This window comes from Borostomias antarcticus, assembly GCF_949987555.1.
Source record: "Borostomias antarcticus genome assembly, chromosome: 6".
Taxonomy (NCBI): domain Eukaryota; kingdom Metazoa; phylum Chordata; class Actinopteri; order Stomiiformes; family Stomiidae; genus Borostomias; species Borostomias antarcticus.
In genome coordinates, this window is record NC_140239.1 from 30,440,219 (window position 1) to 30,461,919 (window position 21,701).

Sequence of the window (21,701 nt, forward strand, 5' to 3'; positions counted from 1 at the left end):
TACTTATAGGTTTATCTCTACTGATTGGATCATGGAGATGTTTTACAGTACAGTACACATTGTGCCTCATTATGGGATGTCAGTGTGATTATTAGAGCATGAAAATCGTCTGGTGAACGTTGATAGGGATCTGGGTGTATTGTTTGCAAGGTGTAGCCTTGTTTGCAATCGGTGCTGAAAACACACACACACACACACACACACACACACACACACACTTAGACACCATTTATGTGTAATTGCAGGCATTTAATTAGCCAAATTTCACCTACAATATCTGCATCATTTATACCTCAATCAAACTAGTGCAGTCAATATAGGTCATTTACCCCTGCAGATCAAAAGGTCATTGCTCTTATCCTGGACATTTGCTTGTTGTCAATGTGTTTGATCGGTCGGTCAGCATTGGGCAAGAGTGAACGTTTGGGCCATAAGCCTTCGTCAGCATGCTGACCGTTCTGAAACGTTCACTCCTTCCCATTCAAGTTTTGAAGACCATCGTCTATCTCGTGAGTGCCGGCGCTTTCCTTCATTTACAAATACATACGTTCACATTGTTCACATACTTTCACCGTGACACTAACATGTTCAACATAGGAGTGTCATGCTGCTCAGTCAACAATGGCTTCATTTGACCTCCGAAACTTAAATGTATATACATAATGTGACGTGAAACCTAAGTTTTTACACTTTTACAAATTATATTTTTCAGCATACTGTACTTCATTCAGTATATTCCACTGTGGAGTTCATGCAAGACTGCTAACACTTCCAGTATTCCTAGCAACAGATCCTAACCCATATTAAGCTTGAATCTCCATGAATGTATTGCTCATACACAATATAACCAATTCAGCTTTGAGGGAAGCGAATTGAGAATAGGAATGAACAAATCTTATCAACGATCTTTTAGTTGTACAAGGAAACGTTGTCGAGCCCCGGGCGTGTTCATACCAGACCGACCGCAGTTCTGTTAGCTTTAGCGCTGAGTGACGGAGGGAAAGTGATGAGTGACAGAGACACTGAGGTAGAGGACGGGAAATGATGTTGTTTATAGAAAAGATATATTCCAGTACATATTCCATTAGGTGTACCTTCTTAGAGTAGAAGGTCTAGATGCACAGGGTTGCCAGATTAGACTTGAGTTTCACACACATATCGTTTATTTCACCAACCGATTAACTCAAGAAAAGTCCACTTTTCACTCCAACCCCAATTCTACTGACTGAGAGAGAACATGAACCTTCAGCCTTTTGCCAAAGTCTTCAAATTGACAAATTGACCTGACCCCAGGTCAGTCTTGATAGGAATGAAAGGCAAAGCAATACATGACAAAAGCTGAGTATTATACTTCCTGAAAATTCTCGGTGTCATCTTTGTCCCTTTCCAAGTAATGGGCAACTTGTCTTCCCTCAGGCAGGCCTATCCCAGCCCAGAACCAGATACCCTATCAGATAAAGTGTCTTTTCATGCAAGAGATTCCTGTCTCCATGGTAATATTCTCAACACTAGGGCTTGTAAAATTCCACAACTTGTTGAGTGCTTAGTCAGCATGCACTGGGTAATTGGTTTGAACTGATTGGGTGTTGTTGCGTGAAACAATTTACCCAGAACCCCCCACAACATAATATGGCAGCAGAGCCTGACTGAGAGCAGTGAGCGGCTGTAAGAAAAAAGGTGTTTTAGCAAATCCGTTTTTTTTTTGTTCTTCCATGGAAAAGCTTAGCCTCTTGACTTCAGAGCCCTCAGAAAGACTCTCATTAAAACCCTGAACTTGACCTTGGGCGTTGAAACCACAACAAAGCCACACACACATGGTGTCACACACGAATCCATGTGACCTTACTGTGGCTTCACTCTGAGACAGTTACCCTAGAGATGTTTTGCCAAAACCTAGGTTTGTGTGTGTTCGCACATGTAGAAAAGTTTCAGAAGGTCAGCCAACTCTCTTCCTCACATGGTATTCACATTCAAACCGTTGCCATAGAGATATCCTGCCAAAACAGATTTGTGTTTTGAATGTAGAAAAAGTTTGAGTATGCGACCAGTTCTCTGTAATTCCTTCCTGATATGTAGTAATTCCTTCCTGATATGTAGTGTATTATCAGCATGTCATGTAAATCAGTGGTGTTGGACTGGATTTGCCTGCAGCCAGATTGTCAGGCTCAGCATACAGAGTTTCCTTAAACAGCAGGAGGATGTGAGTCAGTCTAACACACTGAGTCATATTTCCCATGGTGCATTTCAACACGCTGGACAGGCAGACGGTAGAATAATCAGCAGAAAAGCAAAGGCAGTGCAAAAATGTCTTCAATTTACAGTATTTAGACGTTTTTTGGTCCGACATGACCATTATTATATTAATCAGCATGGTGGATGAGGAAAGACGCACAGAAAAACAGACGCATCGGATTTACAATAATTTACTGTAAGCTGAGCGCTACCTTCCTGTAAATACTGCACTGTACCATATGTGAAAACTTTGGGTCAAACTTCGGATCAAGATATCAGTCAATCATGAGCAGGAAGGCTGACCGCTTGACCATCTGTGCTGATGTTCGGTCATGAAGCTCATGAGAAGAGAGGAAAGATCCTCACACCCATATCTCCTGGTTCACTTTATTGAAAATATACGCAACGTTTCGACCCTTAGGTCTTCATCAGGAAACTTCTTACTGGAAGGGAACTGGAGGGACGGCTGTAGCTCAGTTGGTAGAGCGGGTCGTTCAGTGACCGAAGGGTCAGTGGTTGAAATCCCAGCTCCGACTGTCCACATGTCGAAGTGTCCTTGAGCAAGACACCTAACCCCAAATTGCTCCCAATGAGCAGGTTAGCACCTTGCATGGCAGCTGCCGCCATTGGTGTGTGAATGTGTGTGTGAATGGGTGAATGAGAGGCCATTGTAAAGCGCTTTGAGTGCCGCTAAGGTGGAAAAGCGCTATATAAGTGCAGTCCATTTACCATTAACCATTTACCTAAGGGTCGAAACGTTGCATATTTTCAATAAAGTGAACCGGGAGATATCAGTGTAACTGGGAGATATCGGTGTAACTGGGAGATATCAGTGTAACTGGGAGATATCAGTGTAACTGGGAGATATCAGTGTGAGGATCTCTCCTCTCTTCTCACGTATGAACTCTCAGATCCAGCACCTGGCCTACTAAGGGTGGATGTGCGCTCAGCTCTTTTGCCTTTGGTCATGAAGCTCAGCTTGTCAGACTCGGGGCCACGCCTTGACCCAACACTGTTGACCTCAAGCAGAAGGGTCAAGGGTCAGCCAGGGAGTGGGAAGACAAGCTAGAGTGAGACAAAGGAAGACTGTTGGTGCAGAAGAGCACTGTGTGTGTGTGTGTGTGTGTGTGTGTGTGTGTGTGTGTGTGTGTGTGTGTGTGTGTGTGTGTGTGTGTCTGTGTCTGTGTCTGTGTGTGTGTGTGTGTGTGTGTGTGTGTGTGTGTGTGTGTGTGTGTGTGTGTGTGTGTGTGTGTGTGTGTGGGAGGGAGGGAGGGAGGGAGGGAGAGACAGAGAAACAGACAGATGGCCATGACTGAGTCTTTGCTGAGTGGCCCTAGATGGGCTAAGCTGTCACCCACTAGCCTAACAGAGATCTGCTTGGTCGGCCACGGGCCTCAGAACTGATTCAGTATAATGGGTATGAAGTCAGCAAATGGCTGTTCCAGCAGCTGTTTAAAGGGGCAGTTTGCCTAACAGGATGTTGTTTTTATTGTTTGAGAGGATGGAGGGAAATTAGAATTTAGCTATTCTGTGAGTTTTGTGGAATTATTTAAGCAATAACACACGAGAGGGAGTGGTTTACAGGGGTTACTGGCACGGCAGTGCTGCGGTCGTAGGTACGGGAGGGCAACTCCGTGGGTTTCTAGTGTTCAGTTTCACTGAGCTGCCTTGCTCTTTTACCCCATCCCCTCCCTACAAACTCAAATAGTTCTCTATTGTTTACCGTTGGCAACTTAACGCAGCTGACAGCGTTTGCGGAGGGATACCTTTACCGGTGGTATATCGTGGTTAGTGACACGGCTCCGAATGAATAATTGACCAATCGCAATGCGCGTTCAGAACTAGCTGTTGTATAAATTTGTTAAGGCAGGAATCATTGATTTTATTTTACCACTAGATGGCAGTAAGGGACAAACTTCTTTACAAACCAACGGCTAAAATGTATGGCCAGAGCCATATAAGGCACAGGGGGCGGAGCAAAGGCATGGGCCGGCTATTGACAACACAGGCAGAAATGCTGGAATAACAACAGCCAGGCCACCGGTAGGGGTGAGTCACTGAAGCAGGACACTATGGCTCAATGAAACTATCAGGTGGTTTTAATTAGTTTTGACAACATTCATAAAATCAGTGAATGCAGCTTTAAGTAGCTGTCATGTGCCCATAAGTTGTGAAACCGACAGAGGGCACCTTTAAGAAACGTTATCGATCAGTAAACCACACGCAGGTTCTGGGGGAGGTCGGAGGGAGGCGGAGCTAGTAGGGAGCGTCTCTCCTCTTGCGCCTCCTATTAATAAATGTCTCTCCTCTCCCGCTCCCCCTGGTGTCTTTGAACTTCCTCCCAGGGTGCCTTTCTCTTTGATGTCACCCATCTCCAGTTGCATCACTTGGCGTCAAATCCGATGACCTCAGCGAAAGAGACAGCGGATAGAGAGTGATATCTGAGCGCAGAGTCAGGGACTATAGAGACTGATCTGAGCGCAGAGTCAGGGACTATAGAGACTGATCTGAGAGCAGTGTCAGGGACTATAGAGACTGATCTGAGCGCAGAGTCAGGGACTCTAGAGACTGATCTGAGAGCAGAGTCAGGGACTATAGAGACTGATCTGAGAGCAGTGTCAGGGACTATAGAGACTGATCTGAGAGCAGAGTCAGGGACTATAGAGACTGATCTGAGCGCAGAGTCAGGGACTATAGAGACTGATATCTGAGAGTCAGGGACTATAGAGACTGATCTGAGAGCAGAGTCAGGGACTATAGAGACTGATCTGAGAGCAGTGTCAGGGACTATAGAGACTGATCTGAGAGCAGAGTCAGGGACTATAGAGACTGATCTGAGAGCAGAGTCAGGGACTATAGAGACTGATCTGAGAGCAGTGTCAGGGACTATAGAGACTGATCTGAGAGCAGAGTCAGGGACTATAGAGACTGATCTGAGCGCAGAGTCAGGGACTATAGAGACTGATATCTGAGAGTCAGGGACTATAGAGACTGATCTGAGCGCAGTGTCAGGGACTATAGAGACTGATCTGAGCGCAGTGTCAGGGACTATAGAGACTGATCTGAGAGCAGTGTCAGGGACTATAGAGACTGATCTGAGAGCAGAGTCAGGGACTATAGAGACTGATCTGAGAGCAGAGTCAGGGACTATAGAGACTGATCTGAGCGCAGAGTCAGGGACTATAGAGACTGATCTGAGAGCAGAGTCAGGGACTATAGAGACTGATCTGAGCGCAGAGTCAGGGACTATAGAGACTGATCTGAGAGCAGAGTCAGGGACTATAGAGACTGATCTGAGAGCAGAGTCAGGGACTATAGAGACTGATATCTGAGAGTCAGGGACTATAGAGACTGATCTGAGCGCAGAGTCAGGGACTATAGAGACTGATCTGAGCGCAGAGTCAGGGACTATAGAGACTGATCTGAGAGCAGTGTCAGGGACTCTAGAGACTGATCTGAGAGCAGAGTCAGGGACTATAGAGACTGATCTGAGCGCAGAGTCAGGGACTATAGAGACTGATATCTGAGAGTCAGGGACTCTAGAGACTGATCTGAGCGCAGTGTCAGGGACTATAGAGACTGATCTGAGAGCAGAGTCAGGGACTATAGAGACTGATCTGAGAGCAGAGTCAGGGACTATAGAGACTGATCTGAGAGCAGAGTCAGGGACTCGGCAGACCAGTTGTGTGTCCTCTCTGGACATCTGCAGAGAACGAATGGTCATGTTCTCAATGAACCAGTTGACCCACACTATAGTTATACTTAACTCAACTCTCCTAGATTGAAATGTAAAACTAGTCATGAATTTTACTATCTGTCTGTTTATCTATCTATAGCCTACTATAATTAGACATAATGTATATATGTATATGACCTTCCCATTTTGAGATATGTCCGTTTCAATATCGTGCCCGCAGCGCCCTCTGGTGGTTAGGCCTAGATGGCGAGATGGGGTTTGTCGACCGTCCCCATCTACACGACAATGACAGAAACGGGCCGGGTCAGTAGGTGGGCTTAGGTACCTGGGTAAGTGAGGGAGGTACCTACTGTAGCTAGGTGAGGGGAGGTACCTACTGTAGCTAGGTGAGGGTAGATACCTACTGTAGCTAGGTGAGGGAGGTACCTACTGTAGCTAGGTGGGGGTAGATACCTACTGTAGCTAGGTGAGGGAGGTACCTACTGTAGCTAGGTGAGGGGAGATACCTACTGTAGCTAGGTGGGGGGAGGTACCTACTGTAGCTAGGTGAGGGGAGGTACCTACTGTAGCTAGGTGAGGGAGGTACCTACTGTAGCTAGGTGAGGGGAGATACCTACTGTAGCTAGGTGAGGGGTAGATACCTACTGTAGCTAGGTGGGGGGAGATACCTACTGTAGCTAGGTGGGGGGAGATACCTACTGTAGCTAGGTGAGGGAGGTACCTACTGTAGCTAGGTGGGGGGAGATACCTACTGTAGCTAGGTGGGGGGAGATACCTACTGTAGCTAGGTGAGGGAGGTACCTACTGTAGCTAGGTGAGGGAGGTACCTACTGTAGCTAGGTGGGGGGAGATACCTACTGTAGCTAGGTGGGGGAGGTACCTACTGTAGCTAGGTGGGGGGAGGTACCTACTGTAGCTAGGTGGGGGGAGATACCTACTGTAGCTAGGTGGGGGGAGGTACCTACTGTAGCTAGGTGAGGGAGGTACCTACTGTAGCTAGGTGAGGGGAGATACCTACTGTAGCTAGGTGGGGGGAGATACCTACTGTAGCTAGGCGGGGGGAGATACCTACTGTAGCTAGGTGGGGGGAGGTACCTACTGTAGCTAGGTGGGGGGAGATACCTACTGTAGCTAGGTGAGGGGAGATACCTACTGTAGCTAGGTGGGGGGAGGTACCTACTGTAGCTAGGTGGGGGGAGATACCTACTGTAGCTAGGTGGGGGGAGATACCTACTGTAGCTAGGTGGGGGGAGGTACCTACTGTAGCTAGGTGGGGGGAGATACCTACTGTAGCTAGGTGGGGGGATGTACCTACTGTAGCTAGGTGGGGGGAGGTACCTACTGTAGCTAGGTGGGGGTAGATACCTACTGTAGCTAGGTGAGGGAGGTACCTACTGTAGCTAGGTGGGGGGAGGTACCTACTGTAGCTAGGTGGGGGGAGATACCTACTGTAGCTAGGTGGGGGGAGGTACCTACTGTAGCTAGGTGAGGGAGGTACCTACTGTAGCTAGGTGGGGGGAGGTACCTACTGTAGCTAGGTGGGGGTAGATACCTACTGTAGCTAGGTGGGGGTAGATACCTACTGTAGCTAGGTGCGGGGAGATACCTACCACTGCCCCTACATACCCGGCCCGTTTCTGCCATTGTAGTATTATTGGATGTCAGTGAAACAGCTCAACTAAACACCGTTTCCTCTTTCCTGGCTTTTCCTCTCACCTCCAGCTCTCTCTGCTGTCATGGCAGCCAAGGGGAAGTGGGGGGCCCTGAAGGACCACCTGACCAGCAGCCCTCCGGACCCCGACGCCCACCTGGAGGCCAACCTGGAGAACGCTGACCCAGAGCTATGCATTCGGCTGCTGCAGGTACAGCGCCTGTTGTGCTAATGACCCATTTATAGCTACTAAAGTTATTTTTATTAGTTAAAAGTTATTTGGTTGCCATGAATTCTAGCCAGGCAATTGTGCCTCTACCAGACCGCATACGAGCAGCCGAAAGCACTAATAGAGTATATTTGATGATAGCTGGCTTACTAAGGTCAAGGTCAACTTTATTTATAAAGCACGTTTAAAATCAACCGAAGTTGCACCAAAGTGCTGTACAATATATTAAATAAACTAAAACAAAAAACAGAATAAAGTGCACATAATCACAGAACAATAAAAGGACAGGACACAAAACAGGACAAGGGATGTAGGCTATCAGGCCTCAAAAGCCAGTGAAAACAAGTGCGTTTTAAGCTGAGACTGCTACTTACTAACATCCAACCTTAAGTCTGGGTAGTTTAATGGTGACAGTAGAGAGGTCTGTATTATGGTCACTGCTACAGGTACACCCCTTCCCTCCTCTCCCCTCTAATAGGACATCGGGCATCTGGAAAGGCTCTACATAAATACAAACATTGCTCAATCTCACTCATACAGAACCGGTTTGTTGACTTGCAAAAATGTGAATGAATATTGTAATTGAATTGAGGCAATGAAAGGCACGTTTATTTCTATAGCACATTTCAGCAACAAGGCAATTCAAAGTGCTTTACCTGAGACATTAAAAGCATTAAGACAAAGAGCAAGAAACATAAAAGGTCATATAAAACAGAAAAATAAAATAAAGGAATAAAACGAGGGACAAACTTCCTCGCTGAACTACAACCTCCTCGCCACGCCCTCTTCACGTCTTCGCCATCCCATCTTACTAGAAGAAAGATATCTGATCCCATCTTACTAGAGGAAAGATATCTCATCCCATCTTACTAGAGGAAAGATATCTCATCCCATCTTACTAGAGGAAATATATCTGATCCCATCTAACTAGAGGAAAGATATCTCATCCCATCTTAACTAGAAGAAAGATATCTCATCCCATCTTACTAGAGGAAAGATATCTCATCCCATCTTAACTAGAAGAAAGATATCTCATCCCATCTTACTAGAGGAAAGATATCTGTGAAATGTGTTCATCTACGGACCCGTCAGACCTGGTCCCGTTCCTCCCAGGTCCCCACCATGCTGAACTACTCCGGGCTGCGGCGTCGACTGGAGGGCAGCGACCAGGACTGGATGGTCCAGTTCCTGGAGCTCAACGGGCTGGACCTGCTGATGGAGGCCCTGGAGAGGCTCTCCGGCCGGGGCTGCGCCCGCATCACCGACGCCCTCCTCCAGCACACCTGCGTGGCCTGCGTCAAGGCCGTGATGAACTCCTCGGCCGGCCTGCACTTCATCCTGGACAACGAGGGCTACGTCAGGACCCTGTCACGAGGTGAGCTAGCAAAGGGGCAAACAAGATGGCTGACAAGGGGGGGGGGTCATGAAGGGGGTAAGTGGGGGCTTACAGAACAGCGGCGTGGGGCTAGCCGTTTGGATGAGGGCTGGTAAGAGGGACTAGATGTTGGGGCTAACAGTTAGGATGAGGGCTGGTAAGAAGGACTAGATGTACAGTTTGGATGAGGGCTGGTAAGAAGGACTAGATGTTGGGGCTAACAGTTAGGATGAGGGCTGGTAAGGAGGACTAGATGTTGGGGCTAATAGTTAGGATGAGGGCTGGTAAGAGAGACTAGATGTTGGGGCTAACAGTTAGGATGAGGGCTGGTAAGAGGGACTAGATGTTGGGGCTAACAGTTTGGATGAGGGCTGGTCAGAGGGACTAGATGTTGGGGCTAACAGTTAGGATGAGGGCTGGTAAGAAGGACTAGATGTTGGGGCTAACAGTTTGGATGAGGGCTGGTAAGAGGGACTAGATGTTGGGGCTAACAGTTAGGATGAGGGCTGGTAAGAGGGACTAGATGTTGGGGCTAACAGTTAGGATGAGGGCTGGTAAGAGGGACTAGATGTTGGGGCTAACAGTTAGGATGAGGGCTGGTAAGAAGGACTAGATGTTGGGGCTAACAGTTAGGATGAGGGCTGGTAAGAAGGACTAGATGTTGGGCTTAATAGTTAGGATGAGGGCTGGTAAGAGAGACTAGATGTTGGGGCTAATAGTTAGGATGAGGGCTGGTAAGAAGGATTAGATGTTGGGGCTAACAGTTAGGATGAGGGCTGGTAAGAAGGACTAGATGTTGGGGCTAAGTGACGCCACGGGGCCACAGACCCTGGCTACACGTGGAGGATCATGGGTAACCCGGACTGTACGTTTCGGAAAGGCCCAAGGTGGGGTTCGAAGCGGGGTCTCCGGCAGGACAGACAGTTTTCAGGGGCGCCCTCAGAAAATGTTCGTAGGGTTTGCGAGTTGGTTCCCCTAGAATTGCTAGGGTTGGCAGAGCTACTGAAGCAGCGTCCAGTGTTTACGTTTGACCTCCTAACTGGAGTTTTCTCAGAGTCCGGCACAGAAGGACTCTTGAGCAGTGCTGTTTTTATATGTAAAAAAATCATTCCATTCATGTTCCCATTTACATGTTACAGAGCGTAGTCCGATTATTGACTCCCACACCCACACTACGTTCCCTTCGAAATATTTTTTTTTTGTTATTTTCTTGGAAAATACACACATATTTCACGAGGGGTGGTAAGTTGGGTGGCGACACATTTGATCAGGGTGGCTAGGTGCTACCCCTGACCACCCCTTGGGGGCGCCACTGATCATTTTAACCAGCTAAAGACCAACCACTTAAAAGCTAGCTCTTCATCTGCTGGTTGATGGTATTTATACTAGCTGGGCGTTTAACCACCTCGCTACTCTGGACTCATGAGGACTCTGTTTCACTCAGCAGCACCTGTACAAACACATCTGACAAATGATATTCAGACTAAACACTCATCTGGCAAATATAGAATATATACGATCAATGATCATAAATTTATCGCATTCTATAATTGATGTTGTGTTGGTTTTGGTTGGCAGCCCTGGACACCTCCAACATCATGGTGAAGATGCAGGTGTTTGAGCTGCTGGCTGCCCTCACCCTGTTTGACTCGCAGGGTCACCACCTGGCCCTGGACGCCCTGGAACACTACAGAGTAAGACTCTGAATGACCTGAACACCACCTGAACACACACACGCTTTAGGGGGAAACCCAGTCATATCAGAGCTGTATTTACTAGTAACCCAGTCATATCAGAGCTGTATTGAACTCCCGACAGAGCATGAAGATGCATCAGTATCGCTTCAGCGTGATCATGAACGAGCTCCACGCCACAGACAACGTTCCCTACATGGTCATCCTCATGAGCGTGGTCAACGTCATCATCTTCGGGGCGGAAGACCTGCGGAAGAGGGACAAACTGCGCAAGGAGTTCATCGGTAACTCTTCCTTAAACGAGAGAGGGGCGGCTGTAGCTCAGTTGGTAGAGCGGGTCGTTCAATGATCGAAGGGTCAGCGGTTCGAATCCCAGCTCTGACTGTCCACATGTCGAAGTGTCCTCGAGCAAGACACCTAACCCCAAATTGCTCCCAATGAGCAGGTTAACACCTTGCATGGCAGCTGCTGCCATTGGTGTGTGAATGTGTGTGTGAATGGGTGAATGAGAGGCCATTGTAAAGCGCTTTGAGTGCCGCTAAGGTGGAAAAGCACTATATAAGTGCAGTCCATTTACCATTTACCATTTACTTAAACAGCTTCCTACCTTACATAGTAGTAGAGGACTGCCCCTGCCACACACTGTGAACATCATTCATCAACATTCATGCAATACATGGCCACATAACATTACTCTGAATTTACCCAGGAATAAGACAGATGAACTAATAGGACAGAGATGGAGGAGAAGGTTTTGACCGATTCTTGTTTGTCTTCCAGGGCTGCAGCTACTGGGTTTACTGCCAACACTGAGGTACTGAGAACATCGGACACTTTCACATGTTTAACTCGACCAGACCAGGTTCTTATGTGCCTATGTCTTGCAATCACACAACACTTTGGCGTTTTGTGCTAATATGTGTGTGTGCGCGCGAGTGTGAGTGTGTGTATGTGTGTGCACGGGCGTGTGTGCGGGCGTGTGTGTGTGTGTGCGTGTGTGCGTGCGTGTGTGTGTGTACGCGGGCGTGTGTGTGTACGTGTGTGAGTGTGTGTGCATGTGTGTGTGTGTGTGTGTCACAGGGATGCAGAGGACGTGGACCTGAACATCCAGTGCGATGCGTTTGAGGAGTCCATGACGGACGATGAGGAGGAGATGGAGAGAGCGTACGGGGGCATCAACATCAGCAGCCACCAGGAGGTCTTCAACACCCTCTTCAACAAAGTACGCTCTGGGGACAGGGTGCATTCTGGGAGAGGGTGTCCAGTGCATTCTGAACTTGGAAGGGCTGCTTTTTTCCATGATGCTCTTACAACAGACTCTAAAGCTTGAGGTCCTTCCTTCAGTCATAGAGTTTAAATCCATGACTCTAGACCTATGCACTTCAACCTGTAACTGTTTATTATATACTAATTATTATTATTATTGTATATATTACATTTGTTTTGTTGATTTTTGTCTCTGTGTAAACTCATCATCACTGTAATTGAGAAACCTCAGTGCTCCACGAGTGTAAATAAAGGTTTGAAATTAAATGAAATGATAGACCAGAGTTAAGACTAGCCTGCCCTCCCCAAATCAGAGCATTACATTACATTAGTCATTTAGCAGATGCTTTTATCCAAAGCGACTAACAATAATTGCATTTAACGTAGGAAAAGCCAATGTTCTATTACTTGCCAGAACTCACAAGTGCATCTTCTTTATAAAACAAGTGACTAAGAGCATAATCTAGTGCTGAAGGCAAAGTGCAAGAATAGCAATCTAAAGTACAGTGCAATACAATACAATACAATACAATAACGAGTCGTTTGTGTGATATTCCAGCTGTACCTGCGATGATTGGCATTTTTTATAACCCTCAAGACATTTTGAGACCGTACTATCGCAAAATGGTGAAGCCTTAACTAAAACTGACCAGAGTTGACATTTGCTCTGAAATAGTCGTCCAATGGAAGGCTTGGACTCCTGTTGTTTACTTATTACACAGGCTTGAAATGGAATGAAAAAACCCTATGACTTCACCATTTTGCGATAATACGGTCTGAAAATGTCTTGAGAATTAAGTATAAAAATGACAATCATCGCAGATACAGCTGGAATATCACACAAACGACTGTTTTTCTTGAGGCTCATGGCCGTCTGTCTGTCTGTCTCTGGCCCAGGTGAGCAGCTCGCCGGCCTCGGTCCAGCTGTTGTCCATCCTGCAGGCCTTGCTCCTGGTGGGGCCCGAGAGGGGGGGCCTGTGGCTGGCCCTGGAGACCCTGACTGACCGGGCCACCCTGCTGGCCCAGGACCGTGAGTCTCCACCGGGCTAGAGTAGTGGAATTCAATCTGATCGAAGTAAAAAAGATTTGCCGAGATTCGCTCAAAGAGGTTATGTCAGATTTATTGAGAAAACATACGAGCGCAAGGACTTCAGAGGAGACTCACGTGAGCGGTATCCAGCCGAAGTGCCGCAGTCTGGTCTTGCGCGGCCTTATATTCAAGCAATACACAGGTATGACGCTTCCAGGGATGTGATTGGCTAACCCATCTGTACACGTCATAATAAATGGCGGACATCATCAACAATGGTCAAGAGTTGAGACACGTGATATGAGAAAGGGCGGTAAATCTTGCAGGGACAATGGAACAAAGAATGGTTATTCAGGCCAGACAAAGTCTAGGTGTGACGACCTCCTGTAGAGGTCATCCTGTCATAAATGAGGTTAGCACAGCTATGTGAAAGGTTGAGGGAGGTTCTATGACACTAGGGAGCTACGACTCTCTGGTTTAGGTTTGGTCTCTGCACGCCTTGGGTGTTGAGAAGCAGAGGGTCAGGTGAAGCCGGAGGGACTCAAGCTTGTTCCCTGTCTTGTTTGGGAACGCCATTCCGAGACGCGGCCCCTGACGTACGTAGGTGGGCACCAAGTACTCTGACTCCGAGAGAACAATCAGTTTGAAGCAGAATGCCTTATTCTGTTCTATGTATAGTTTTGAAAAGCGTGTTTTAGCGTGGGGTTATAAATGGAGTGATAACACTCAGAACGCTACCACCGCTGCGATGCTATCACATATTTTCTAGCACTAGGGGTGTACAGGTGTACCTTGCCAAAAATAACTGAGAATTATTCGCCCCAGATAGCAACGGTGGCCCAAATCTGGCTTCCTGGCTCACAGACTATGGGATTCCTCACCTTCTCTGCTGATTGGTTTAGACACAGACCTTCTCTGCTGATTGGTTTAGACACAGATTAAATTAATCACTAATCTGTTATGCGAGGATTCTGTCTGCGCTCACTCAGTAATAACTAAAGAGGTGCATACAGGGTGTTTCCTGGCTCAGGATGGGTCTTTGGGGGGGGGGGGGGGGGGGGGGGGTGATGCGCACACAATTTGGGGGGGAAACCTCAGTTTTATGCCGAGTAGCCTACCAGCATGTACAGGACTATATTCTTCGCTGTCGTTCTGACTGAGCTCACTTTTCACAATCGGGGAAATCTCCTGACATGACACAAAATAGATATGAAGACAAAATGTTTAAGATACTGATAACCTGTCTATTAATTATCTGGATTACTAGTGGTCCAAACCACGGACAATGCAAGAAAGAGGGATGGGCTGCACTTGAAACAAGCTACATTTGGACGGGATCTGAATTGCTATTTTTATTCTCAATTTTTAGCATTTTGCCACTGGTGGTTTTCATTTGGCTCTGGCTAAAATCTCTTTGGGGGGGCGCCAAAAAATCCTCTATGCAGGAAAAACCATGACATGTCAGTAGAAAATAAGGATCATGACAAAAAAATGACACGAATGACATCTTGCTTGGTCTTATCATTGTTAAAAAGTAAAAATTGATGTTCTTCAATGTAAATGTGATGTAATTTACAGTATTGTAGTTTGTGTGTATTCACGTGTGTGTGTGTGTGTGTGTGTATGTATTAATGTCTGTGTGTGTGTGTGTGTGTGTGTGCATTAATGTGTGTGCATTAATGTGTGTGTGTGTGTGTGTGTGTGTGTGTGTGTGTATTAATAACTGTGTGTGTGTGTGTGTGTGTATTAATGTCTGTGTGTGTGTGTGCATTAATGTCTGTGTGTGTGTATTAAAGTCTGTGTGTGTGTGTGTGTGTGTGTATTAATGTATGTATGTGTGTGTGTGTGTGTGTGTGTGTGTATTAATGTCTGTGTGTGTGTGTGTTGTGCAGCTCAGGTAGACTCCAGCGAACGCATTCTCGAGCGTTTGCTCCCCTCCAAGGCTCAGCCGAGCTCAGCCAATCACAGGACCAGGACCGCTGACAGGGGGGTCCAAGCAAACATGATTGGCAGTCCTGCCGACCGCTCGGAGATCGTGACAGCAGCTGCTTCCCTTGTGGCCTTGGTGACTCCTCCTCCTCCTCCTGCTCCTCCTCCTCCACCTCCTCCTCCTCCTCCTCCTCCTCCTCCTCTACCAGGAATGTGCCCCCCCCCACCACCTCCTCCTCTACCAGGAATGTGTCCCCCCCCACCACCTCCTCCTCCTCTACCAGGAATGTGTCCCCCCCCACCACCCTTACCGGGGATGGGTCCAGGGGGTCCCCCGCCACCCCCACCCTTGCCCGGTATGGGCCCCCCACCTCCCCCACCCCCCCCAGGAAGCGGAGACGTGATAGTGGCTCAGAGCGTCCAGTCGTTGGGGCGGTCCTACTACACTCCGGCGCCCCCGCCCAAAGCCGGCCGCTGCCCCACGCTGCGCATGAAGAAGCTCAACTGGCAGAAGCTGCCGTCCAGAGTAGTGTCCGGTAAGTTACTGGTACCTGTCTGCGTTGTCGTTTTCTAGATTATACTGATTGTTGTGTGTGTATGTGTATGTGTGTGTGTGTGTGTGTGTGTGTGTGTGTGTGTGTGAGTGTACGTAACCCATGCATTTCGTCACGCCTTGGGTGGGAATCGAACCCTGGTCTCCCACATGACAGACACCGTTTTAACCAGCTGAGTTTAACCAACAACTACCTACTCAGGACTCACCAGAACCCAGTTTCACTCGGTTACACGTGCGTGTGCAAAATATAATGCTATGTTCATCCTCTTCTCACTTCTTTTTCCACAACACACACTCACTCGCTCACTCACACACTCACACACACACCCCACACACACTCGCATGCAGAAAGCAACTCCATGTGGACGTCGGTCCAGTCGGATCCCCTGGAGCCGGACTACTCCAGCATCGAGGAGCTGTTCTGTCTGCCGGTCAGTGACACCAAGACCAGAGAGACGACCGACGCCGTCAAACAGGAGCCCAAAGAGGTGAGAGACTGACCAGTCGCTAAGCCGTGGACTGGGTCTGTGAAATGAACGTGGGTTTAAAGGTGCTCTGTTCCATTTACTGTACTGTTTGTAAAAAAAATCCAATATATGCAATAAATAGATCCAGGGGAGTCATAACTATCTGTACAGAAAATATAGCCAACGGTGTCGTGCCTGTGGAGCAAATGCAGAATTTATTTTGATTTTGAGCGAAGCCGAGCTGAGCCCCACCCCCTGAACGGAGTATATGGAGTGAAAACGCCCACTTGTTTATATCTGATACGCTGCACCACTGCCCCCTCTAGTGGCCGAAAAAAGGAAAGAGAAATCAAACTGAGCACCTTTTAAGTTGGGTGGCAAACAGAGAGAAGTGCTTACTTCTAACGACTGATCAAGTAACAACATAGGGGATAGCCTACATTTTAATTATTATTATTATTATTATTATTATTATTGTCTTCGGACGTGTGACTTGAATTGCGTTCCTTTGCGAGTGAAAACGAGCGCACCCGGAGGTCATTCACATCCGGATATCACTGCGCCCTGGGTGTCATGCGCCCTTGTGAGCCTCTGCTCTAATGAGGATTGCGCCCTAAAAGCATGACACAAAGTTGGGTATTTCTCTCCTGGTTCGAAGAATGGGTAGTGGATTCAATTGCGTTCATTTCATGCATCAGGCGTTCCCACCCATAGATAAGCCCCGCCCCTCTAACCTGGGCTAGCCTCTCTCATTTGCTGCTACGACCTGTCACTCTTTCAATTCTGACCCGTCGATACGCCCTCAGAACACCAGCTTGGGTGGTGAAGTGGCTCAGACTCTATTATGTAGGATGAGGAGCGCAGAGATTCAACGTGATGTTTGAGTCTGGAGAGAGACGAGGACATACGTCTCCAAAACAAACCCTTTCTCTGTCCGTTCATTGGTCATTCTGGTCAGTGTCTCTCTTCATTCTTCTTGTCATCACTCTTTCCTCACTACTGACCCGAGTCCTGATTGTCCATTCACAGATTTCTTTCATCGACGCCAAGAAAAATCTCAACCTGAACATATTCCTGAAGCAATTCAAGTGGTGAGTTTTGTTTTAAAGGACTATGCTCGTTTTTGACAACCTGGACCTTATTTACGACATATTATAAGAAGTTTGACTCACCCAGATCACTTTTGTGTTGTTCGGAGGCCTGTAGAAGAAATTTAAAATCCAGCGCGAGCCAGTATATCCATGTAATGGAGGCGCACGGGGCAAAGGGAATGCAGCTTCTAAAAATCCATTTTCGGCCGCTAAACGGTTGTTTTCATCAATCACATTGCATGAATCGACAGTTGATATTCCTCTACGCGAGCCATTCTTTCGGTTTTCAAATACGTGGTCTGTAGCCACTGTAATATGATCTTTACACTGGCTATGCTCCCTCACATTCTCTGCGCTACGATCGGATTGTTGCTGACGAATGACGACGACAATATTCTCGGCACCAACTACGATCGTAGCGCAGAGAATGTGAGCCGGAGAATAGCAGGCTGCGCGCTGGCCTGTGCGCATGCGTGCTGGAGCAAGTGGGGGAGAGGCTTGTAAAGATCATATTACAGTGGCTACAGACCACGTATTTGAAAACCAACCGAAAGAATGGCTCGCGTAGAGGAATATCAACTGTCGATTCATGCAATGTGATTGATGAAAACAACCGTTTAGCGGCCGAAAATGGATTTTGAGAAGCTGCATTCCCTATGCCCCGTGCGCCGCCATTACATGGATATACTGGCTCGCGCTGGATTTTAAATTTCTTCTACAGGCCTCCGAACAACACAAAAGTGATCTGGGTGAGTCAAACTTCTTATAATATGTCGTAAATAAGGTCCAGGTTGTCAAAAACGAGCATAGTCCTTTAAGGTTTCACCATTTGGCCTTATGTCATTTAATTTAATTTAATTTCAAACCTTTATTTATACTCGTAAAGCACAGAGATTTCCCTCATTTATGAATTCACCAAGGATGCATCTCGGCCTGATCTCAATAGTCTAAAGTAGAGTCCTCTTCCCCAGCTTTAGAGAGGAGCATAGGCGCCACTATTGAAATGCAGCCCGCGAGTTGAGTATCTTTACAACATATTTTTGTTTGGTTTGACGTTCATCGCATTACCCTCTCCCCCTCCCTCTGCCTCTCCTTCTCCCTCTGCCTCTCCTCCAAGCTCTCATAACGACTTTGTGGCCATGATCCAAAATGGCGACCGTTCCAAGTTTGACGTGGAGGTGTTGAAGCAGCTGCAGAAGCTGCTCCCTGAGAAACACGAGGTGTGATAATGTGAAATAAACCCTTCCTAGTTTATTTGATGTAGTCCACGTAAATGTATCGTAGCTGTTTTATGACCCGGTCCAATAAAAGGAACTTGCATCATTGCCAATCTCATTTCAACAGTTATCCTAGATTTACAATACTTGGGCTAAAAAAACTGTAAATAAAATAAAATAAAATAAAAAATGTGTATACAATTGTATGCATGTACTAAAGCACCATTCAGGCTGCCCATGCTGGTATCTCCTCCTGAACTGTTCTCACTTTGTTCCCATCTCAGATCGAGACCCTCAAGTCCTACCAAGGCGAGAGTGAGAAGCTCGCGGGCGTTGATCGGTTTTACCTGCAGCTCCTGTCTGTCCCCTGGTAACAGACTCTACACCTGCACACCTCAGCTGTGTTGGGAATCGCTCCCTCGTTCCCTCACTCCCTATTCCCTATATAGGGTTCACCATGTAGTGAACTACCTAGGGAACGGAGAAAATGTAGGGTACATGCACTGTTCCCTGCAAATCAAGGTGAATTGTGGGTAATAAATAGTGGACTATATAGGGAACGAAAACTCCGTGGACACTACAAACAAAATGGCTGACGCCCTATATAGTGCACTATATAGTGAATAGGGAGCGATTCCGAACACAGCTCTTGTAATGGCTGTAATGAGCTATATGCACAACTCCAGTACTTCCTGTCTTACACTATTGGATGAAGTGATTATTCAGGTGTGCCTGATCATTGTGCTGCAGTCAGGCACACCTGATTAATCACTTCATCCAATAGTGTCGACAGGAAATAGAGAAGCATGTCTAATTTCAGGAAGTACTGGAGTTATGCATATAGCCTATTAGCCTTGTTGAGTTGTCAGCCTTTTTCACATAGTGACACCCCATGACCACACTAATCACTCGGTCTACCACATTAACCACTTATTATATATTTAATATATTTTATAATATATTTAATTGCCCTACGCGGATGCTATCTGTACCTCAACGCAAAGCGTAACGCTGTTGACATTGTGTCACCCCAGTTATACCCTGAGGATCGAATGCATGCTTCTGTCAGAGGAAACCACCTCTGTTTTGGAAATGCACAAGCCCAAAGTTGAGCTGATGGACGAAGCCTGTGAGAGTAAGTGAGGTTTGGCCGCCAACACGTCTCCCACACACGCACTTTATACAGTATACATGCGCTATATTGTGTCTGTTATAAATTGATATTCAGTTGGTAAATCCGTTCATAATTGATCCTCTCCCAGGTTTGAGGATCAGCAGTCGTCTCCCAAGCTTCTGCAAGCTTGTTCTGGACGTCGGAAACTTCCTTAACTACGTTAGTGAGCAACACACCACACATATACATCACATATCCACACAAAAATATCATATGTTAAGCACAGCAAATGACCGATATCTCCATAGTGCTCATAGTGTCAGGTTTGTTTGTTAATTTAAATCCCCATTAGCTTTTGCATAGCAGCAGTAACCTTGTGACAAAACACAGAATCCAATCAAACTCCTCATCACAGTACAAACAATACAAAGACACAACATAGTCACACTACACACACTACAATCATATTTCTCATCACAATACACAGACAATACATGAATCCACTGGACATACAAAAACAAATATATATATATATATATATATATATATATATATATATATATATATACATAAAATAACACAGGTGACACAATACACACTAAACAAAAACACTACAACTAGATTATAACAATAGACAAGCTATCACTATCATAGATGTTTACCAACATTTCTTTTGAGGTAGTAATCTTGGTCTTGGTCTTGAGACAGACTCGGAGGTCGGTGTGTAGCCATAAATCTGTTCTCTCCTCTCTTCTCGACAGGGGAGTCACACGGGTAACGCTGAGGGCTTCAAGATTAGCACCCTGCTGAAGCTCACTGAGACTAAAGCCAACAAGTCCCGGGTCACGCTGCTCCACCACATCCTGGAGGTAAAAACAAGCAGCCCCCAAACCCATCCTAACTCCGCTAGTCCTGATATGAGTTGAAAAAGGACAAGGACTGGGCTAGATTCCATTCCAACTCGGCCACTTCAGAGAGTATTAGACCGATCCCTAATCTAGGCTCCATTCCAACTCAGAACCGCTTTTCTTCCTCCTCCTTCCTTTCCAAACTAGCCAGTTCAGAAATTAGCAGACATTGAGTCGACGAAAAGAAGGTTTTTCTCGTTCTTTTGATCACATGCGGCAAACCTTCATTCACAGAAAGCAGAGCAAGACAACATAGACCTGCTGAGCCTTCCGGATGATCTAGAGATCTGTGAAAAGGCTGCTGGGTAATATGCTAATGCTGTGTGCACGTTCTTGCTCTAACTACACATATGTCCGTAGAAGTAAAGCTGAACTCATCTGATGTTTCTATTTCTACAGAGTGAATCTGGAGTCGTGCCTGTCAGAGGCGAGCTCACTCATCAAACGACTGAAAGACACAGAGAAAAAAGTGTCCTCCTCTTCAGCCGAGGACATCAAGCAGCAATATCTGACTGCTATCCAGGTGGACATTTTGTTTGACGTTCTCTTTAGCTACAGTACAGCTTTGTTGTTCTGGAGCAGAGCATGACATTTTGTTGTTCATTAATAATTGACATTGAATTGAATTGAATTGAATTGAATTGAATTGAATTGAATGACTGTCCATAGATTCAAGGGATTGGTGCATGCATAGGCTCTTAAAAATTCAACATTACATTTTACAAGTCTCCCATGCAAGTGGGTTGCCAGATGTTGAAATATCCCCCTGAAAACGAATGTCTTGTAGGGAAGCCTGGAGGCGTGTGGTGAGCTGGAGGAGCTGTTCTCCTCTGTTCAGAGGAAGAAGGAAGATCTGGCGGAGTATCTGTGTGAGGACCCTTCTGGGCTCTCGCTGGAGGAGCTCTTCAGCACCATCAAGACCTTCAGGGGGCTCTTCATCAAAGCCATCAAGGTAACGGCCTCAAAGACTGGCCCACCTCAACCATATGAGACGTTGTTGTTATTGACCAACCTATGCTACTGTATAACCTACATAAAAAGAAAGAGAAACTAGGGTTAACTTTATGTAGCTTCTGTTATTTTTACTTGCACATGTCCTTTTTTTGCATTTTGTTTTATACGACTTTTTATGTGTTTCTTGCACTTTGTCTTGATGCTTTTAATGTCTCATGTAAAGCACTTTGATTTGCCTTGTTGCTGAATTGTGCTCTACAAATAAACTTGCCTTGCCTTGATATAGATACA

At 46.5% G+C, this 21,701-nt stretch overlaps 1 protein-coding gene across 4 annotated transcripts in view; it reads left to right on the top strand.

Annotated features, from left to right (window-relative positions):
- LOC311309939 (inverted formin-2-like) overlaps positions 1 to 21,701 on the top strand; it is a 29,141-nt gene that overhangs the window by 560 nt on the left and 6,880 nt on the right. For 3 of the 4 annotated variants that reach the window (XM_084439299.1, XM_084439298.1, XM_084439296.1), the window contains exons 2-19: positions 7,652 to 7,791; positions 8,923 to 9,184; positions 10,763 to 10,878; positions 11,003 to 11,162; positions 11,659 to 11,692; positions 11,959 to 12,100; positions 13,042 to 13,174; positions 15,067 to 15,639; positions 16,008 to 16,147; positions 17,156 to 17,217; positions 18,335 to 18,437; positions 18,719 to 18,804; positions 19,469 to 19,569; positions 19,697 to 19,767; positions 20,310 to 20,417; positions 20,691 to 20,761; positions 20,856 to 20,979; positions 21,244 to 21,408. In XM_084439299.1, coding sequence (XP_084295425.1) covers positions 7,666 to 7,791; positions 8,923 to 9,184; positions 10,763 to 10,878; positions 11,003 to 11,162; positions 11,659 to 11,692; positions 11,959 to 12,100; positions 13,042 to 13,174; positions 15,067 to 15,639; positions 16,008 to 16,147; positions 17,156 to 17,217; positions 18,335 to 18,437; positions 18,719 to 18,804; positions 19,469 to 19,569; positions 19,697 to 19,767; positions 20,310 to 20,417; positions 20,691 to 20,761; positions 20,856 to 20,979; positions 21,244 to 21,408 — 2,577 coding nt within the window. In that variant the 5' untranslated portion in view covers positions 7,652 to 7,665. Of the gene's footprint in view, positions 1 to 447; positions 510 to 7,651; positions 7,792 to 8,922; positions 9,185 to 10,762; positions 10,879 to 11,002; positions 11,163 to 11,658; positions 11,693 to 11,958; positions 12,101 to 13,041; positions 13,175 to 15,066; positions 15,640 to 16,007; positions 16,148 to 17,155; positions 17,218 to 18,334; positions 18,438 to 18,718; positions 18,805 to 19,468; positions 19,570 to 19,696; positions 19,768 to 20,309; positions 20,418 to 20,690; positions 20,762 to 20,855; positions 20,980 to 21,243; positions 21,409 to 21,701 lie in introns of those variants that run through there. The other variant, XM_084439297.1, reaches the window with a different exon arrangement.